The sequence below is a fragment of the Gossypium arboreum genome, chromosome 10, assembly GCF_025698485.1.
Source record: "Gossypium arboreum isolate Shixiya-1 chromosome 10, ASM2569848v2, whole genome shotgun sequence".
In the NCBI taxonomy this organism is placed as follows: Eukaryota; Viridiplantae; Streptophyta; class Magnoliopsida; order Malvales; family Malvaceae; genus Gossypium; species Gossypium arboreum.
Genome location: NC_069079.1, coordinates 131,420,820 through 131,436,968, shown reverse-complemented (window position 1 = coordinate 131,436,968; position 16,149 = coordinate 131,420,820). Strand labels below are relative to the sequence as shown.

Here is a 16,149-nt window from a genome sequence, read left to right as displayed (position 1 = left end):
AAATTATAAAGTTGGTCACTTGGTTTTCATTATTTTAGGTACTAACATTAAAAATTATTTTCATTTCGATCACAAATCATTAATTTAATGTTATTGTACATTTATTTTAATACTTATCTTTAGTAAATTTTTATTTTGGTTATTTTTTACATTTTTAATTTTTTATTTTTAGAATTAATTTTAATATTTTTTAGTAAAAGGAAAAACTTGAGTTTATAGGAAAATTTTAGGGTTTTACATGAAAATTTTATCTTTTTAATTATCATTATTTTTTTCTATTTTTAAGAATTAGTTTTATAGAAAAATACTTGGTTGTTTACAGTAAAGTCATTTTATCTTTTGATTTTTTGATTTTTAAAATTAATTTTAATTCTTTTCCCCATAAAATAGAGGAACTTGGGTTTTACATTGAATTACCTAAACTTTTATAAGGAAAATTTGGATTTTTACAATAAATCAATTCTATTTCCTTTTCTCCTCTTTTAAAATTAATTTTAATTTTTCATTAACAAGATAAAACTTAGATTTTTCCGTGAATTACCTTGATTTTTATAAAATCGGAGTTATAGGAAAAACTTGCATTAATCAATTCACAATGTGCAATATGTATAACTAAAAATCTAATTTAGTTTCAAAGCGATTACGAATTAATTAAAAATTAAAATTATGTTAGTCCAAGTGAAAATTTATTTTTCACAAATATTAAATTAGTTATATAAATGATATATATTATATTATTAAAATTTTTGTTTTATTATTTTTAATGGTGTTTAGTTAATTTCTAACACCAACTTCTTACTAATATATAAAAAGAATGTTATGTACCAAATTAGATTATTTCAACCATAAATAAAACTATTAATAGATGTGGAATGTTGTTTTAAAAGTTAAAAGCTTCGGTTAGAAAGTTCGAAGATCAAATTAATAAAATTTGTAAATTTAAAGTGTTACATTTATTGAATTATTTAAAATTTAAATCAAATTTATAGAATATATACAAATATTAAAGATTAAAAATATTATTATACCAGTAGAATAAATGATACAGCATCCGTATGGAGGCATTTAGGTGGGTGGTCATGTCTGTTGTGTTCTTCACTTTTTAGCTGTTTCCACGAAATTGCATGTCAAACTTTTTTCTTTTTTGAACATACAATACAGTTGAAACTTGCTTACGTTTAGATTGTCAAATTACTACTCGCTTTACTCTGTTAACAAAAAAGAGAGCTTGTTCATAACTGTGAGAATTAATCGCTCAATCCTTCTCTTATATTTTGGAAAGGTACGCCATCTGCTTTCATTTGCTCTTACTTCTTACTATTCTCAACCTTTACTTTTTGCTCTTTTTTATTTGTAATCATTGGAGAGCTCAAATATTTAGAAATCCTTGACCTTGCTTTCTCGAGGATAAAAAAACTACCCAGGGAGATGGCACAATTGAGTCGGTTAAGGTTGTTAGATTTGAGTTGGTGTGGAGAACTCAAAATCATCCCACCAAATGTCTTATCATATTTGTCTAAATTAGAAGAATTATATACGGAGGGTAGCCTTGTTGAATGGGAAAATGAAGGAGTAGTTGGCAACGAAAGGAGAAATGCACGCCTTGATGAATTAAACAATTTGCTTCGTCTAACTACTTTACATATTCACATTCCTGATGTTCAAATGATTCCAAAGCATCGATTCATTGAGACATTGGACAAATATAGGATTCTCGTAGATAATTATGATAAATTCGAGTAGTGTTCAAAATATGAATATTCGAGAACATTAAAGTTCAAGATATATACAAACATTTCTTCGAACAATAGGGTGAAAATGTTGCTGAAAAAGACTGACACATTGAGAACAATTATTTCTCAAAATCAACAGTTGGATTAAAAAATTTAATGAAAATTGATTTTATTGCAATAATTAGAAATACGAGTTTAAATACACTTAAACACGTATTTTTTTCTCTAATATAAAGGTTTACAATAGATTTCCATCTCTAATTTTCACCAACAATATACTTTCTTTGACTTAAATGAGATTTTCGAGATTTCTTGCTGGAAAAATGACATTCATTCTCTAAATCAAAACTTGCATTTTTTATTTTTCCCAAAAGAAAATGAAAGGAAATAATCGATGGTGGCTCCACAATGGGACCTTGCTGAAAATATCCTTCATTGAATCCTGCTTTTTCCCCAACATTCACTTGAAGTCTGCCACTTTCTAATTTTTTCACAGAAAAGTAAAGTGAAATGTAGAAATTGGTGGCAAAGTGCATCATTTACTTGAAGTCTCACTTTTTCATTTTTTAAACAAGAAATTAATGTGAAATGTAGAAAATGGTGGGAATGTGCTTCAATTATTCCTTAAAAAATATTAAGCTTTTAATTACAATCCGGTATCCACTATTTTCTTCTTCTTGTTTGATGATTATTCTAGATAAATGTTTGACTGTCGGTACAATAAAAATTTTCTCAAGTTAATTGCTTGAGAGGTAAATTTAAAAAGGGAAAATAGAAGGACATTAGTATTAAAAAAATCTCAAAACAAAAAAATTTCTTCTTTGAGTTTTAATAGGATGGGAACAAAGAAATGAGGATAAGATTAGATATGAAATACATTTAAAGAGATGGAGTCATAGATATGTTTAGACTTACATAAAATTGAGGTTGACTTGAGTAATCACAATGGATTGCACCACTAAGTATTTTGGTTATTCAATCAAATAATTTGGAGGCTATTAAATCGATTCAAAATAGCGTATCCACCATCTCGAATTTTTGTTCTAATCAGGAAGATCCAATACCTATTGGTTCACGAAGGCCAGTTGTAAAACATATATCTCAGGAGAATAATTAGGTTGTGGACGCTATAACTAAATTGGCTCTGGGAAGAAAGAAAGACTTGCAGATACTTGATTCTCCTCCAGGAGAAATTCAAGAAATTTTAGACATAAATAAAGTTAATAGTTTTGGTTTTTAGTAGTTTTTACATTTAACTAGTTGTATATTTTCTTAATATCATTTCAAAAAAAAATTACATTCATTTTTTAAATCAAAACTTACATTTTTCAATTGTTTTCCAAAAAAAATGAAAGTAAATTATCAATGGTGGCGTGTTTCATGTGCTCTAATACTTAATGCTTCCTAAGTCCAATAATTGGTGTACAAAGAAAAAGTCCAATAAATGATAGAGCATCTGCATGGAGACATTTAGGTGGGTCATCATGTCTGTTGTCTCCTTCACTTTTTAGCTGTATCCACCAAAATACATTTCAAACTATTTCTTTTTTGAACATACAATTGAAACTTGCTTACTTCTACATTGAGTTGCCTTTTCTCAAATTAATACTCGCTTTAATCCATTAAGAAAACAAAAAAAAGTAGGAAAATTATTATTTCGATCGTTCAAAACTGGGAGAATTCATCGCTCAATCTTTCTCTTATATTTTGAAAAGGTACGCCATCTGCTTTCATTTTGGTCTTACTTGTTTGTTTACAGAAGCTCTACTTTTTACTCATTTTTTCTTGTAATTTTTTCTTCTGGTTTTGTTTTGATTTCTGTTGTGGCTGTGGTTTTTCAGTTTACTTGCTGTTTGCTCTCTCAATGGAGTTCGTTATTGGCATCGTTAGCTCTATTTTCACTACAGCTGCAGAGTGTACGATTTCTCCTATCATAAACCATGTCAAATACCTTTCCAATCATCAGCAAAATGTTAAGACCCTCAAGGACCAAGCTGAGAAGCTGAAAGATGCAAGGGACAGAGTGCAGCAGTCTGTTGATGCAGCTCAACGAAACGGCGAAGAGATCGAACGTGATGTTAACAACTGGATGTCGGCAGTGGACAGGAAGATCCCTCAACAAGTAGAGAAAGTGATGCAAGATGAAGAAAAAGCAAAGAAAAAGTGTTTCATTGGTTTGTGTCCTAATTTTTGGACTCGTTACAAGCATAGCCTGAAAGCTGCAGAGGAGGCGAAGGCTGTTGCCGATCTACTTGAACAGGGCAAGTTTGACGGTGTTTCTTATCCTGTACTTTTACAGAGTATCACTGTCCGACCAGTTAAAGGTTACGAGGATTTCGAGTCAAGAACGTCGGTTTTGAATGAAATAATGGAGGCACTGAAAGATGATAGCGTCAGCGTTATTGGGGTGCACGGTATGGGCGGCATTGGAAAAACAACGCTAGTAAAAGAAATCGCTAGAAAGGTCAAGGGCAATTTATTTGATTCGGTTGTCATAGCAACAGTAACTCAAGTCATTGATATTGAGAAAATTCAGAACACAATTGCAGATTTATTGGATTTGGATTTAAAGGAACGAAGTATGGTTGCAAAGGCACTTCGACTACGAGAAAGATTGAAGAAAGAGAAGAGGGTTCTGGTTGTCTTGGATGACATTTGGGCAAAATTAGATATTGAGGAAGTAGGGATTCCTTTGGGAGATGAACACAAGGGCTGCAAATTACTATTAACTTCTAGAGAGCTCAATGTTTTATCAAATGGGATGGATGCTCAAAAACAATTTTCCATTAGGCTTCTAAATGAAAAGGAGGCCTGGGACCTGTTCAAGAAGAAGGCTGGCGATTGTGTTGAAAGTTGCGATTTGAAGCCTACAGCTATGGAGGTAGCCAAAAAATGTGCAGGATTACCGATAGCCATTGCGACAGTTGCAGGGGCTTTGAGAAACAAAAGATTGTTTGAGTGGAAGAATGCTTTACGAGAACTAGAGAGGCCTTCATCAAGCAACTTCACGGGGATAACTGCAGCATATTCAGCCATACAGTGGAGTTTTAATTATTTAAAAAGTGAGGAAGTTAAGCTGACTTTCTTGCTTTGCTGTGTAATAGGCCATAATTGTCTGGTTGAGGACTTGGTGAGATATACAGTGGGTTTGGGTTTATTTGGTGGTGTCAACACTATGGAAGAAGCTAGAAATAAAGTATTGACGGTTGTGTATAATCTCAAAGCGTCTTCCTTGTTGCTTGATAGTTATAGCGATGAGCGCTTTGGTATCCATGATGTTTGGGATGCTGCTGTAGCTATCGCATCGAGGGACTACCATATGCTTGTTTTGAGAGATCATGTTCCAATGGATTGGTCCGATAAGGAGAAAATGAACAGCTGGAGGAGGATAAGCTTAACTTGTCCTAAAATTATAGCCGAGCTTCCTAAGGAGTTGGAGTGTTCAGGTCTTTCCTTTTTCCATATGATCCTTAATGGTTCAGTGGAAATTCCTCCAGATTTTTTCAGACGAATTGAAAGTCTCAAAGTCTTGGATTTACCTTTATATTCCTATCTACCTGAGTCAATTAATCACCTCAAAGACCTTCGCATGTTGCGTTTAAGAGGATGTTCAATTGAAGATATAACCATCATTGGAGAGCTCAAAAATTTAGAAATCCTTGACCTTGCTTTCTCGAGGATCGAAGAACTACCCAAGGAGATAGCACAATTGAGTCGGTTAAGGTTGTTAGATTTGCGTAGGTGTCGAGAACTCAAAATCATCCCGCCAAATGTCTTATCAAGTTTGTCTAAATTAGAAGAATTATATATGGAGGGAAGCTTAGTTAAATGGGAAAATGAAGGAGTAGCTGGCAACGAAAGAAGAAATGCATGCCTTGATGAATTAAGGAATTTGCTTCGTCTAACTACTTTACATGTTGATATTCCTGATGCTCAAATGATTCCAAAGTATCGATTCATTGAGACATTGGATAGATATAGGATTCTCGTAGGTGATTATAATTCATGGGAGACGTGGAATTCAAAATATGAATATTCGAGAACATTGAAGCTCAAGATATATACAAATATTTCTTCGAACAATGGGGTGAAAACGTTGCTGAAAAAGACTGAAGATTTGTATTTAGACCTAAATGGACTTGAAGGCATCAAGAGTGGACTTGCGGAGTTAAATAATGGAGAAGAATTTTCAAATTTAAAGAGAATTGATGTCATTATCAGAATGGAGGAGTCCGAGCCGATACCACTTTTCATTAAACAGGTATTTATTTAACTTTGTTCATTTTTTCTTATTCAACGTTTATTTATACTCCAACTATTTAGTAACACCATCAAAATATATTAATTACATTTTCTAATAATAAAAATAAATTTAAGACTATTTAGTACAATAATTTATTTATACTCCAACTATTTAGTACAATAAGTTTCAAGACTAAAAATAAATTTGAACCCCAATGAAAATCCAAACTCAATTCAATACACAAATTTAAGATTATGAGAAAAAAAAAAAGAATTATGTGTAAATGTGTGCAATTTGTTTTCCGGAAAGCTTGCAATTGTGTTTTATTAACACCAAAACAATATGACACAACCAGACAAGTCATTGGATTTCGAATTTGAGGAGGTTGATCATCAATGGATGCGGTACCTTGGAGCATCTGTTATCACCCTCTGTCGCCAGAAGGCTAGAGCAGCTCCAATGCTTTGAGATAGTGGATTGCATGTGCTTAAGGGAGATAATATTTACTAAAGACGTGATTTGTTTCCCTCAATTAAATTCCCTGCATATAAAGGGTATTCCAGACCTCATCTTCTTCTGCTCTGGAAATTTTAATATCGAGTTCCCTTTGTTGAAAGAGTTAAAGATTAAGGATTGCCCGAAATTAAAAGAATTCATTAGTAAAAGCAATTCTGAGTCCGGCATGCAGGCTCTCTTCAATGAGAAGGTGATTTATTTATTTCATTAGTCTTACAGTACTCTTACATGATTCAGTTGATTCGTCCTTTTTTTTTTTTTTTTGCCTGCATTATATGAGCTAACTTTCTTATGGGCATGAATTATATATATGAATAGGTTGCTGTTCCAAGCTTGGAAACGATGACAATCTACATGCTGAGAAATGTGAAGATGATATTTCATACTGATCTATCACCAAATTCTTTTCAAAATCTACGAAAATTAAGTGTTTCAAGGTGTGAGATTTTGAAAAATCTATTTCCAGCGTCAATAGCTAATCATCTTTTACAACTTGAAGATTTAAGCATAAGTGATTGTGGGGTGGAGGAGATTGTATCGGAAGGGAAAGGAGTAGAGGATCAGCCTGTGAGGTTTGAGTTTCCCAAAGTGTCTTCACTTGAGGTTACATCCCTAAAAGAGCTCAAATGTTTCTATAAAGGGAAACATACAATGGTGTGGCCAATGTTGAAAAAATTGACCACAGATGGTTCTAGTTTGCTGATGAGAATAGGTTTAGAAGATGTTAGAATGGAAGAAAGAAAGGGAAATGGGGAGGCAGTTTTGGTGGTGGAAGAGGTATGTATATCATTACAAATATATTTGTTTTCATCATTACATGCATCTTATGTTGTTATAATGCAATTTAATTAAATAAAGTCTTACATTAGACTTATCTAATATGAGAAAGAATTGTATCAAACAGTGACGTCACGTCATCTGTATCTATTTTTAATAGTTTTATGCCAAATCAGTATTCTTATCCTGAATTTCAGTAGTTTAATTTGGATTTGATTTTTTTCAAGATAAAATCTTGAAATTCAGAATAAGAATACTGATGTGACATAAAACTATTGGAAAGGGATACAGATGACGTGGCGTCACTGTTTCATACAATCCTTCCCCATCTGATATTTATATTTAAGCATTTTACTCGAGTTAGAATCATCCTTAATCGATCATCAATTCAATTATGAAATTACATAATATTCATTCTTCTAAATTATAATTAATATTATTATGATAATATTTTATCTTTTCATACTTTCATATTATCTTTAAATAAAAAGTAAATTTTTTTATTTTTCAAAAAAGGAGGAAATAATTTATTTCAAAATAAGATTTTGAAAAGTAAAATTATCAACTTATTATGTTCTAACATATTTTTTGTTAAAATTTTTATATGAAGTAAAATGGTGATAAGGTTCTCAAACACAATTAAAATAAATAAATGTTGAAAATTTTCATTTTCAATGAAATGAAATATTGAAATGGTTTATAAATCACACTCTTATTTAATGTTAATTGAGTGATAAATAGTCTTGAGTCTAGAATTTTAATAAATTTAGCACTCAATGTTTACATATTCTATCAACTTGGCCTTTATCCTAAAAATTAATATAAATAGTTATATAAATTGAAAATATAAAAAGAAAAAGAAAAATCTCAAAAGTACATAAAATAAAAATTGAAGGACATTCCTATAATTAGTCCAAACCTTTTTCCCCCTTAACTCTTTAGTTAAAAGCCAAAAAAAAAAAAAGAGCCACAAGTCAATCCCTCAATGGACTAAAATGCTACGCCAACAATCTATTAAAATAAAATGAAAATTTTAACGGTAGTATTTAATTCGTACAATTATCTTATTTAGAGCGGTTAAATTGAGAAAAAGAATTAGAGTGATCAAAATAAAATAGATCTTACTTTAGAGTGGCCATAGGTGTAGTTTATCTCTTTTTTTTTTTTTTGTTGAAAAAGCTCAAATAAGAGCCTAACCTTTTAAGGGTTACTCACATAAGAGTCAAATCTCTCAAAATGCTCATATAAGGGCCTAAGCTTTACAAAAATGTTCAAATGAAAGCCTAACCTTTCAAAGTGCTTAAATAAGGACCAAAACGTTTTGAAAATGCGCAAATAAGAGTCAAAACATTTTTGAAAGTGCTCAAATAAGGATTTATCAAATGTTGAATATTAAGTTTCAAATTATGTTTTTATTATTTTCTTTTATTTTCAAGCAATATTTGATTCAATTGTCATATATTTTATTCTAAATACGTTAACATTCACCTATTTTTACTCATATTGGATTAAAGTATGTGAAAAGACTTTATTTAAAGATTTTGATAAAGGTTAGGCAGTTATGTGAACAATCTCTAAAAGATTGGGCCTAATTTGAGCATTTCACCATAAAAAGGATGTAAGATGGAAAGAGAGTGAGTTAGAGAAGAGCTTATTGTGTTGAAAGCAATTAAGGAAGTACAAGTGTCATTTATTCTTATATCAGCGTTTTAAAACCTTTTGTTTTAATCAGAAACTATGATTTCTTGTCTTTTTATTTTCAACTTGTGTTTTTTTTTTATCAGTTTTCATTTATAAGCTATGCTGATTTCAGGGGCGAAGCCAGAAAATTTTTTTAGGGGGGCCGGATGAAATTTTAATTTTTTATAGTTTATATTTTTATAATTTGTAAAGAATTAAATTGAATTTTTATAATTTTAGGAGGGCCAAAGTGCAATTTTACCTTTATTAATTTAAAATTTTTAAAAAATTGTAAGGGCCTAAAGTGAAATTTTCTATTTTAGGGGGGCTGGGGCCCATGCCAGGCCCCTGGCTATGCCACTGGCTGATTTCTTAAAATTTTAAAAAAAAAATCCTATTACTGTACATGGGTTTTAATTAAGCATGTACATCAACATTGATCTTCATCTGTTAATGTTTAATTGGTTTCCTAGGTCTTTCCCAATTTAGAACAACTTCAGTTACGACTTCTTAGTGATGAAGACCAGTTTCCACCGAACTTGTTTCACCACGTTAAAGTTCTTAAAGTGAATGGCGGCTTCTGTGGTGGATTTCTTATATTTCCTTTCCTGAGAAAAATCTGCAATACGGAAAGTCTTGATCTTGTGGGTTTTAATTTCAGAGATGGACTCCCTTGTAAGGGAGACGTTGGGACTCTGTCACGACTAAAAAATTTGAGATTGTTAGAGCTCAGAAATCTGCAGCGTATGTGGAGGAAAGATTCAGAGCTTGACCATATTCTTTCTAATCTCCAAACACTCACAATTGATTGGTGTGATGATTTGATCAATATTGGAGCCTTCTCATTATCTTTTAAAAATCTCACTACTTTAACGGTGTCATGTTGCGACATGATGACAAACTTAGTTACACCCTTTGTAGTTGAGAGTCTGGTGCAATTAACAACCATGGAGGTACATGGCTGCATGAAAATGACAGAAATAGTGGCACATGTGGGAGACTACCATCAAACAATAGTTGTTGGTAAATTGAAATGTTTAAAACTAAGTTATCTAGATAGCCTCACAAGCTTTTGTCCAGGGAGTTACACCTTCAACTTTCCTTGTTTGGAAGAAGTAGTTGTGGAAAGCTGTCCTAAATTGAAGATCTTTTCAGAAGGAGTTTTAAGCACCCCACAATTACGAAGAGTAAAACAAAGGGTTAATGATATAAAAGAATGTTGGGGAGGTGTCCTGAATACCACCATACAACAGTTGTACATAGAAGAGAAAGAGGTACGGAGTTAATTCATAATGCTATCTAGCTTCCTTGTCCTGAAACAATGAATGTTAGTGCTCGATTTTCTTTCTAATTCTTTCATTGTTGAATAACTAATGAAGAGTGTTTATTTTGAATTATGAGTGTAATAATATGGATGGATTTGTATGGCTTACAGGCTTTGACCTTCTCTGACACGTTTCCAGAGTTAGAAATATGGCAAAGAAACCCTCGAGAAATTTTGGAGTTGCAGAACATTACGCGAATGGAGTTTTATAAATGTAGTACCTTAATGTACATTTTTACCCCCTCTATGCTTTTGAGCCTCAAGCAACTACATTGGATAGGAGTAAAAGAATGCAGTATAATGGAACAAGTGATTAGGGAAGACGAGGAGGAAGCAACAACACATGAGTTGAAATTTCCTCTGCTCTTCCGTGTAAAAATGGAGTCGTGTTCCAACTTGACAAATTTTTATTTGGGAAGTCGAACTTTTGAATTTCCAAATTTGAGTGGTATAACGATAATTAATTGTCCAAAAATGACTGCATTATCTTCTTCAATTTCAAGAAAGAGTGAAAAAGTGATTGGCGAGCAAGACGTGGAAGATAATACAGCCGCATTATTCTGCGACAAGGTCAGTTTGGTAATCAAAATTTATGTGCACTAATTAATTCATGTCTATTATAGATGATGAGAATGTAATAGATAAAAGAGTGGGGGAATAGATAGCAGAAAAGATAGAAATGAATGAGGTTGTTGAGTATGAAGAATATCCAACATAATCTTTACTTATTTCAACACTTGTTGAATTAAGATAGTAACAGTTTGTTTATAGGGTAATGACTTGAGAAATTGCTTTCCTATTTTTCTTATATCACCCAACCTAACTAACACTATGCTATTTTCTTCATTAGAGTTTTTAGCTAAATAGATATGAGTCAAAGCGTGATCTTCATCTATAACTATTCATTTTTTATGGGTTAAAATAATGTTACATGTTCTTCATTTTAAAAATTTAATTTTATTTAATTTTTAAAACGGACAGAAAAGAGTTATACCTATTCAATTTATTTACAATTCTAAAATATCAGTCCAAAATAAATTGATTCTTGCACAAAACAATCACTTTATAAGCAAGAATTTTGAAACAAATATAGATATTTTTGTGGAAAACATATTTATAATTATAGATATTTTAAAATTTTCATATTTTAATTGTAATTGTTAATAGTTTTAAATCTATAGATATTTTATATTAACAAACTATAACATGTTTTTAACATTTATTTTTAAAATTAAACATTTATGTTAAATTTTAAACAATCTCTAAAACAGATTTCAAGTTAGTTTTCAACCATTTGTTTTTAAATATGTTAAAAGTTTTAATTTAATTATATTTTAAGATAGACTTATTTTTGTTAACATTTCTTTTTTTTTTAAAATTAAATTTAAATACTCTTTAAATTTCAATTTATTTTTAAAATTAAAAACAATATTTATGATCCTTATTTTAATTTTGTCAAAGGCTTTTATTAAATAAATTTATATAATATTAAATAAAAGTTAAATTTTATATTGAATTACTTTATTTTTAAAGTACTATGTTTTCATTAAAAAAGTACAAAGAAATTTTTAAATAGCAAACCTTAATTATTTATATAATAAGTAATTTATTAATTATAATATAATTTGTACGAATGCTTTAATGGTGATTAGGAATTTCTTTATAAATTAGGAAAAAGTGTCAAATTCAGATATCAAATGTTATATTAAGTCTTTTAATAAATAAAATGTGACAAATATAATGTATTTTATTTCATTAATTAATATAAAGTAGTATTATTAAAATTATTAAACATAAGTAAAATATATTAATTATTTGACAGCAATAAAAAACCTTCAAAGTATGAATGAAAAAAATGAAAAATGCTGTTAAGCTTTAATTTTATATTATTGAAATAAAATAAAAGTGTAAATGAAAAATAAATAAAGTAAATGAGAATGAAAGTTTAATTTAAGGATAGAAAAAGAAAGGCATTTCTTTTTAATTCCAAAATTGAATGATGTTTACATTTATGCAGCTCTACATTTTATCACTTCACTCACTCCTCCTTTCAATTTTCACTACGTTTTGATTGATTTTGTCTGCAGGAAGAGTTTTTATTTGTCTGCTATCTTATTATGACATTTATATTTGTCTGCAGGTTGCCATTCCCAATTTGACCATTTTGGTTGTGGAAGGGTGCCACAATTTGAAATACCTGTTTCCCTCTTTCTTAGTAAAAGATCTTGTACTACCCCGTTCCATTAAAATTAAGGACTGTAATATGATGGAACAAGTCATCTTCACGGATGGATTGGGTGCAGAAGATCCAGCGAGGAATCATACGATTTTCTCTATACTACACAGGCTGTCGCTGGAAGACCTTCCCAAACTCACAAGTTTCTGCTTTCAAAATTACGCTGAATTCCCACACTTAGGAGATTTAACACTAACAAATTGTCCTCTGCTGAAAACATTCATCTCTAAATCTGTATCTGGAGATGAACCTCAAATTCACCAACCTACACAAACAAATTACTCTGCTGTCCTCAATCAAAAGGTCATTTCTTCTTCTTTTACTTCTTTCATTAATCTTTTTCATTTCAACATATTCCAGTTATTAACCCAATCAAATGATTTATTAGGTTGTTTTCCCTCATTTGGAGAACTTGTACATTCAGAATTGTGATTCGTTAGAAGAAATAATTGAGCTGCAAGGACTCACTGCCAATGAATCACAGTCAACATCAGCTACTCGGTCTACTATGGCAGAAACAGTGACGACCAAGTTTGTATTTCCCCATGTAACGTACCTTGAACTGGATAAGGTGCGGAGTTTGAATATGCATACCACCCAATGGCCATCGTTGAAACGAATGAAGGTTATTGAATGCCCCAAAGCACAGATATTTGGTGAGGTTGAAATCCCAAACCAACAACCCTTGTTTTGCGTCAATGAGGTATCTTCATTAATAGTTGATATTCCATCTTCATTCCTTGAGATTATATCCAAATCAAATGAGATTACCTATAAATTGCCTTTTGAACTAACTAATATTCTCACCTTCTCTCTAAAAATTTAAAACTCTTTAGTCCATGTTTAATATATTTGTTGGTGTCCAGGAAACTTTCCCTGTTTTACAAGAATTAACACTGAAGACGAGTGATATGATGAAGGGGATATGTGATGGACAACTCTCATTGCAGTGTTTCCCAAACCTCAAACTTCTTAACCTCCAATTCTTTCCTGGGACATCCACTACTCTTCCATATTCCTTCATTAGCTCTCTACCAAACCTTCAGAAGCTTGTTATAAGCAATGCTTCCATTTCTGAAATAGTCCGGTCTGAAGGACTCAGCCACAAGGAAAGACATACATCAGCATTCTCTCAGTTAAAGGAATTAAGCTTGTCTGAACCTCCAGAGATGACATTAAAGACTTTTGAGCCATCTTTGCTTTGTTTCAAAAATCTAACAACTTTGGAAGTTTCAAAATGCCATGGATTCATCAATCTAATGGCATGCTCGACAGCTAAGAGCCTGACGCTACTAGAAAGATTGAGCATAGCTGATTGTGAGTTGATAGAAGAAATCACATCATGTGAAGGTGAAGACTTACAGGGCAGCATTGTTTTCCCCAAGCTAAAGTATTTGAAATTAAGTCATCTGCCAAGTCTAGCAAGCTTTTCATTGGCGCATCACTCGTTGGAGTTCCCAGTTTTGCAAATGGTGATATTGACAGGGTGCCCCAAAATGAAGAATTTCTGTCATGGAGAGTTAAGCACACCAAGGCTGGAGCAAATGCACTTAACAAGAGATGAGGATGGTGAACTGCAGTGGGAAGGCGACCTTAACACTACCATAAAACATATGTTCGATGAAATGGTACCAATCATTTTAAAGTGTTTTACTTTTGAAAACGTTGGTTTTACCTTTCTTTATAATTGTTTCTTTTGATCACGCACGTACAGAATGTGCAAAATTCTCAAGTGGTCGAGGTTACTGATCAGTTGCACCAAATGGAAAAAGGAAATGTCTTGGGGTGCTTGTGAGACAAGCTCAGTTTCATTTCAATTCAAACCAAATGGTAATTTACTCTTCTATTTTCATCATGGCTTAACTAATGCTTTACAAAGTGACCATGGAAATGCCTTTTTCATTGTAGGTTGAGTTGCTCTATTGGAGTATGGGGGCTTCCACTTTCTTTTATTCAGTTTTTGCAGATCCACTATTGAACTGTTGCATTTCACATTATAACCTAAGTATTGATTTTGAAGTGCATCATGTTTGGCACTGGGAATTACAAATATGAAAACTGCCATAAATAATTGAGAGCTGCACACAGAAGTAAAACAATTTATATTTTCAATGTATAATCTTATGATCTTTTTTGAGTAAGATAAATAATTTAAAGAGACCACATATATGTTGGGTGGCTAGTGCCTGAACCAAATTTCTCTGCTATTTGATGAGAGCTGCATACAGAAGTAGATTCCATGTATCGGGGAGGCCGGCAACGCACCAGTGGGTGCAATCCATGCCGTTGAAGTCATTGTAAGTACTAGGATGTGCATCTTTTCTTAATTGAGAGAGCATTGTAATATCAAGCAAATGAACAGGTTTCTTGATGTTCCTTATGACCTCTTTAACTACGTACTCTGCCAGAGGCAAACCGGTTGGATAACTCGATCCCTTAGATGGTGTTGTTTGCTTTGAACAATTCCTTACTCCTGACTCATTCCAATCTATGCCACTGATACATGCATAAACAAGAGACTAGTAATCATGTTACTCGGAAGGCTGATACAGAACAAAGAGATCGCAACAGGGAAAACAGCTCACTTGTAGTGAGAAGGGGAAATTCCTTGAAATATAACTTTAGTTCTATTGGTATCCACATCTGAATCAACCCATTTAGCCCATGTTCTCAATGCTGTACGAAAAGCAACCGTGCGATCAATGTCCTTACGAATCTTTCCATCAAATTGCACATAATCCCATCTGCAGTTAACAATTACAGATCTTTAGCTCTTATTAAAAGTCATCAGTTAATCAGATTATACTTATTTCTGTAGAGCTCATACTGTTGCTTTAGTCCTCTACGGTGCCACCAATGCCAAGTGTTGAATATCAAAACATCAATTTCTTTCCATAGATTTCCATTCCTTACAGAATTCAATTTCAGAACTCTGCCAATTGTTTCCTTATCAACGTCTACTAAGTACAACGAACGAAATAGCATCACGGATACCTTATAATGCTGAAAGTTTTAGTCCACCATATACATAGACCATAGTTAGTTACCTATACATACATGTATTTGTGTATGTATGTATGTATAGAATAAATTGATTACCTTGAAAGTAACAGTGGAAACAGAGTGATTATGGAAGTCTTGTGTGATTATACCAGATGTAGCAGGCACTGCAGCGTGAAGCATGCATAACAGAGATTGCCATTGGTTTATACTTATGGAGTCCCCAATAAACATTATCTTCTTGCCCTTTAATCTCCTCAACAAATGCGTCCCATCAAACCTGTCATTTGTTCCATTAAGCTAATAGCCATGCAGATCAAACTTTGAGGGCGGTGAGAGATATGTACCTTGGCAAATTACACTTGCTTGGTTGCCATCTATATTTAAGGTAAAGATGATCAGGGCGGCCATACTTGAGGCAATTAAACTCCTTGTGGATGAATGGACAGGCTGATGAATCGTAGAGAGGATAGGAGCTGTCATACACCCACTTACCTTTGTATTCATTGCAACAACCATTGGCATTTTCTAAACATAGAAAGGAAATGGTGAGAAAGCTAAGAGCAATAAGAGAGTATGAACTTTTTGTCCTTGAAAACCCCATTTGAGAGGAGAAAAAATATTGTTTGATTTTGCATTT

At 32.1% G+C, this 16,149-nt stretch overlaps 3 protein-coding genes across 3 annotated transcripts; 2 read left to right on the top strand and 1 right to left on the bottom strand.

Annotated features, from left to right (window-relative positions):
* Positions 1-3,169: 3,169 nt before the first annotated feature.
* On the top strand, positions 3,170-7,366 carry LOC128281894 (probable disease resistance protein At4g27220). The gene is made up of 4 exons (XM_053020048.1): positions 3,170-3,448; positions 3,575-5,994; positions 6,332-6,682; positions 6,811-7,366. The coding sequence occupies exons 2-4, from the start codon at positions 3,598-3,600 to the stop codon at positions 7,342-7,344; spliced, it is 3,282 nt and encodes a 1,093-aa protein (XP_052876008.1). The 5' UTR covers positions 3,170-3,448; positions 3,575-3,597; the 3' UTR covers positions 7,345-7,366.
* An 831-nt stretch (positions 7,367-8,197) lies between these two features.
* On the top strand, positions 8,198-14,659 carry LOC108466930 (uncharacterized). The gene is made up of 7 exons (XM_017767311.2): positions 8,198-10,223; positions 10,385-10,843; positions 12,414-12,812; positions 12,898-13,212; positions 13,376-14,137; positions 14,224-14,339; positions 14,418-14,659. The coding sequence occupies exons 1-6, from the start codon at positions 9,696-9,698 to the stop codon at positions 14,302-14,304; spliced, it is 2,544 nt and encodes an 847-aa protein (XP_017622800.2). The 5' UTR covers positions 8,198-9,695; the 3' UTR covers positions 14,305-14,339; positions 14,418-14,659.
* Positions 14,419-16,143, bottom strand: LOC108466287 (protein trichome birefringence-like 39). The gene is made up of 5 exons (XM_017766623.2): positions 15,857-16,143; positions 15,609-15,789; positions 15,337-15,512; positions 15,095-15,253; positions 14,419-15,005 (listed from the first exon to the last, which is right to left on the bottom strand). The coding sequence occupies exons 1-5, from the start codon at positions 16,111-16,113 to the stop codon at positions 14,714-14,716; spliced, it is 1,065 nt and encodes a 354-aa protein (XP_017622112.1). The 5' UTR covers positions 16,114-16,143; the 3' UTR covers positions 14,419-14,713.
* Positions 16,144-16,149: the final 6 nt, after the last annotated feature.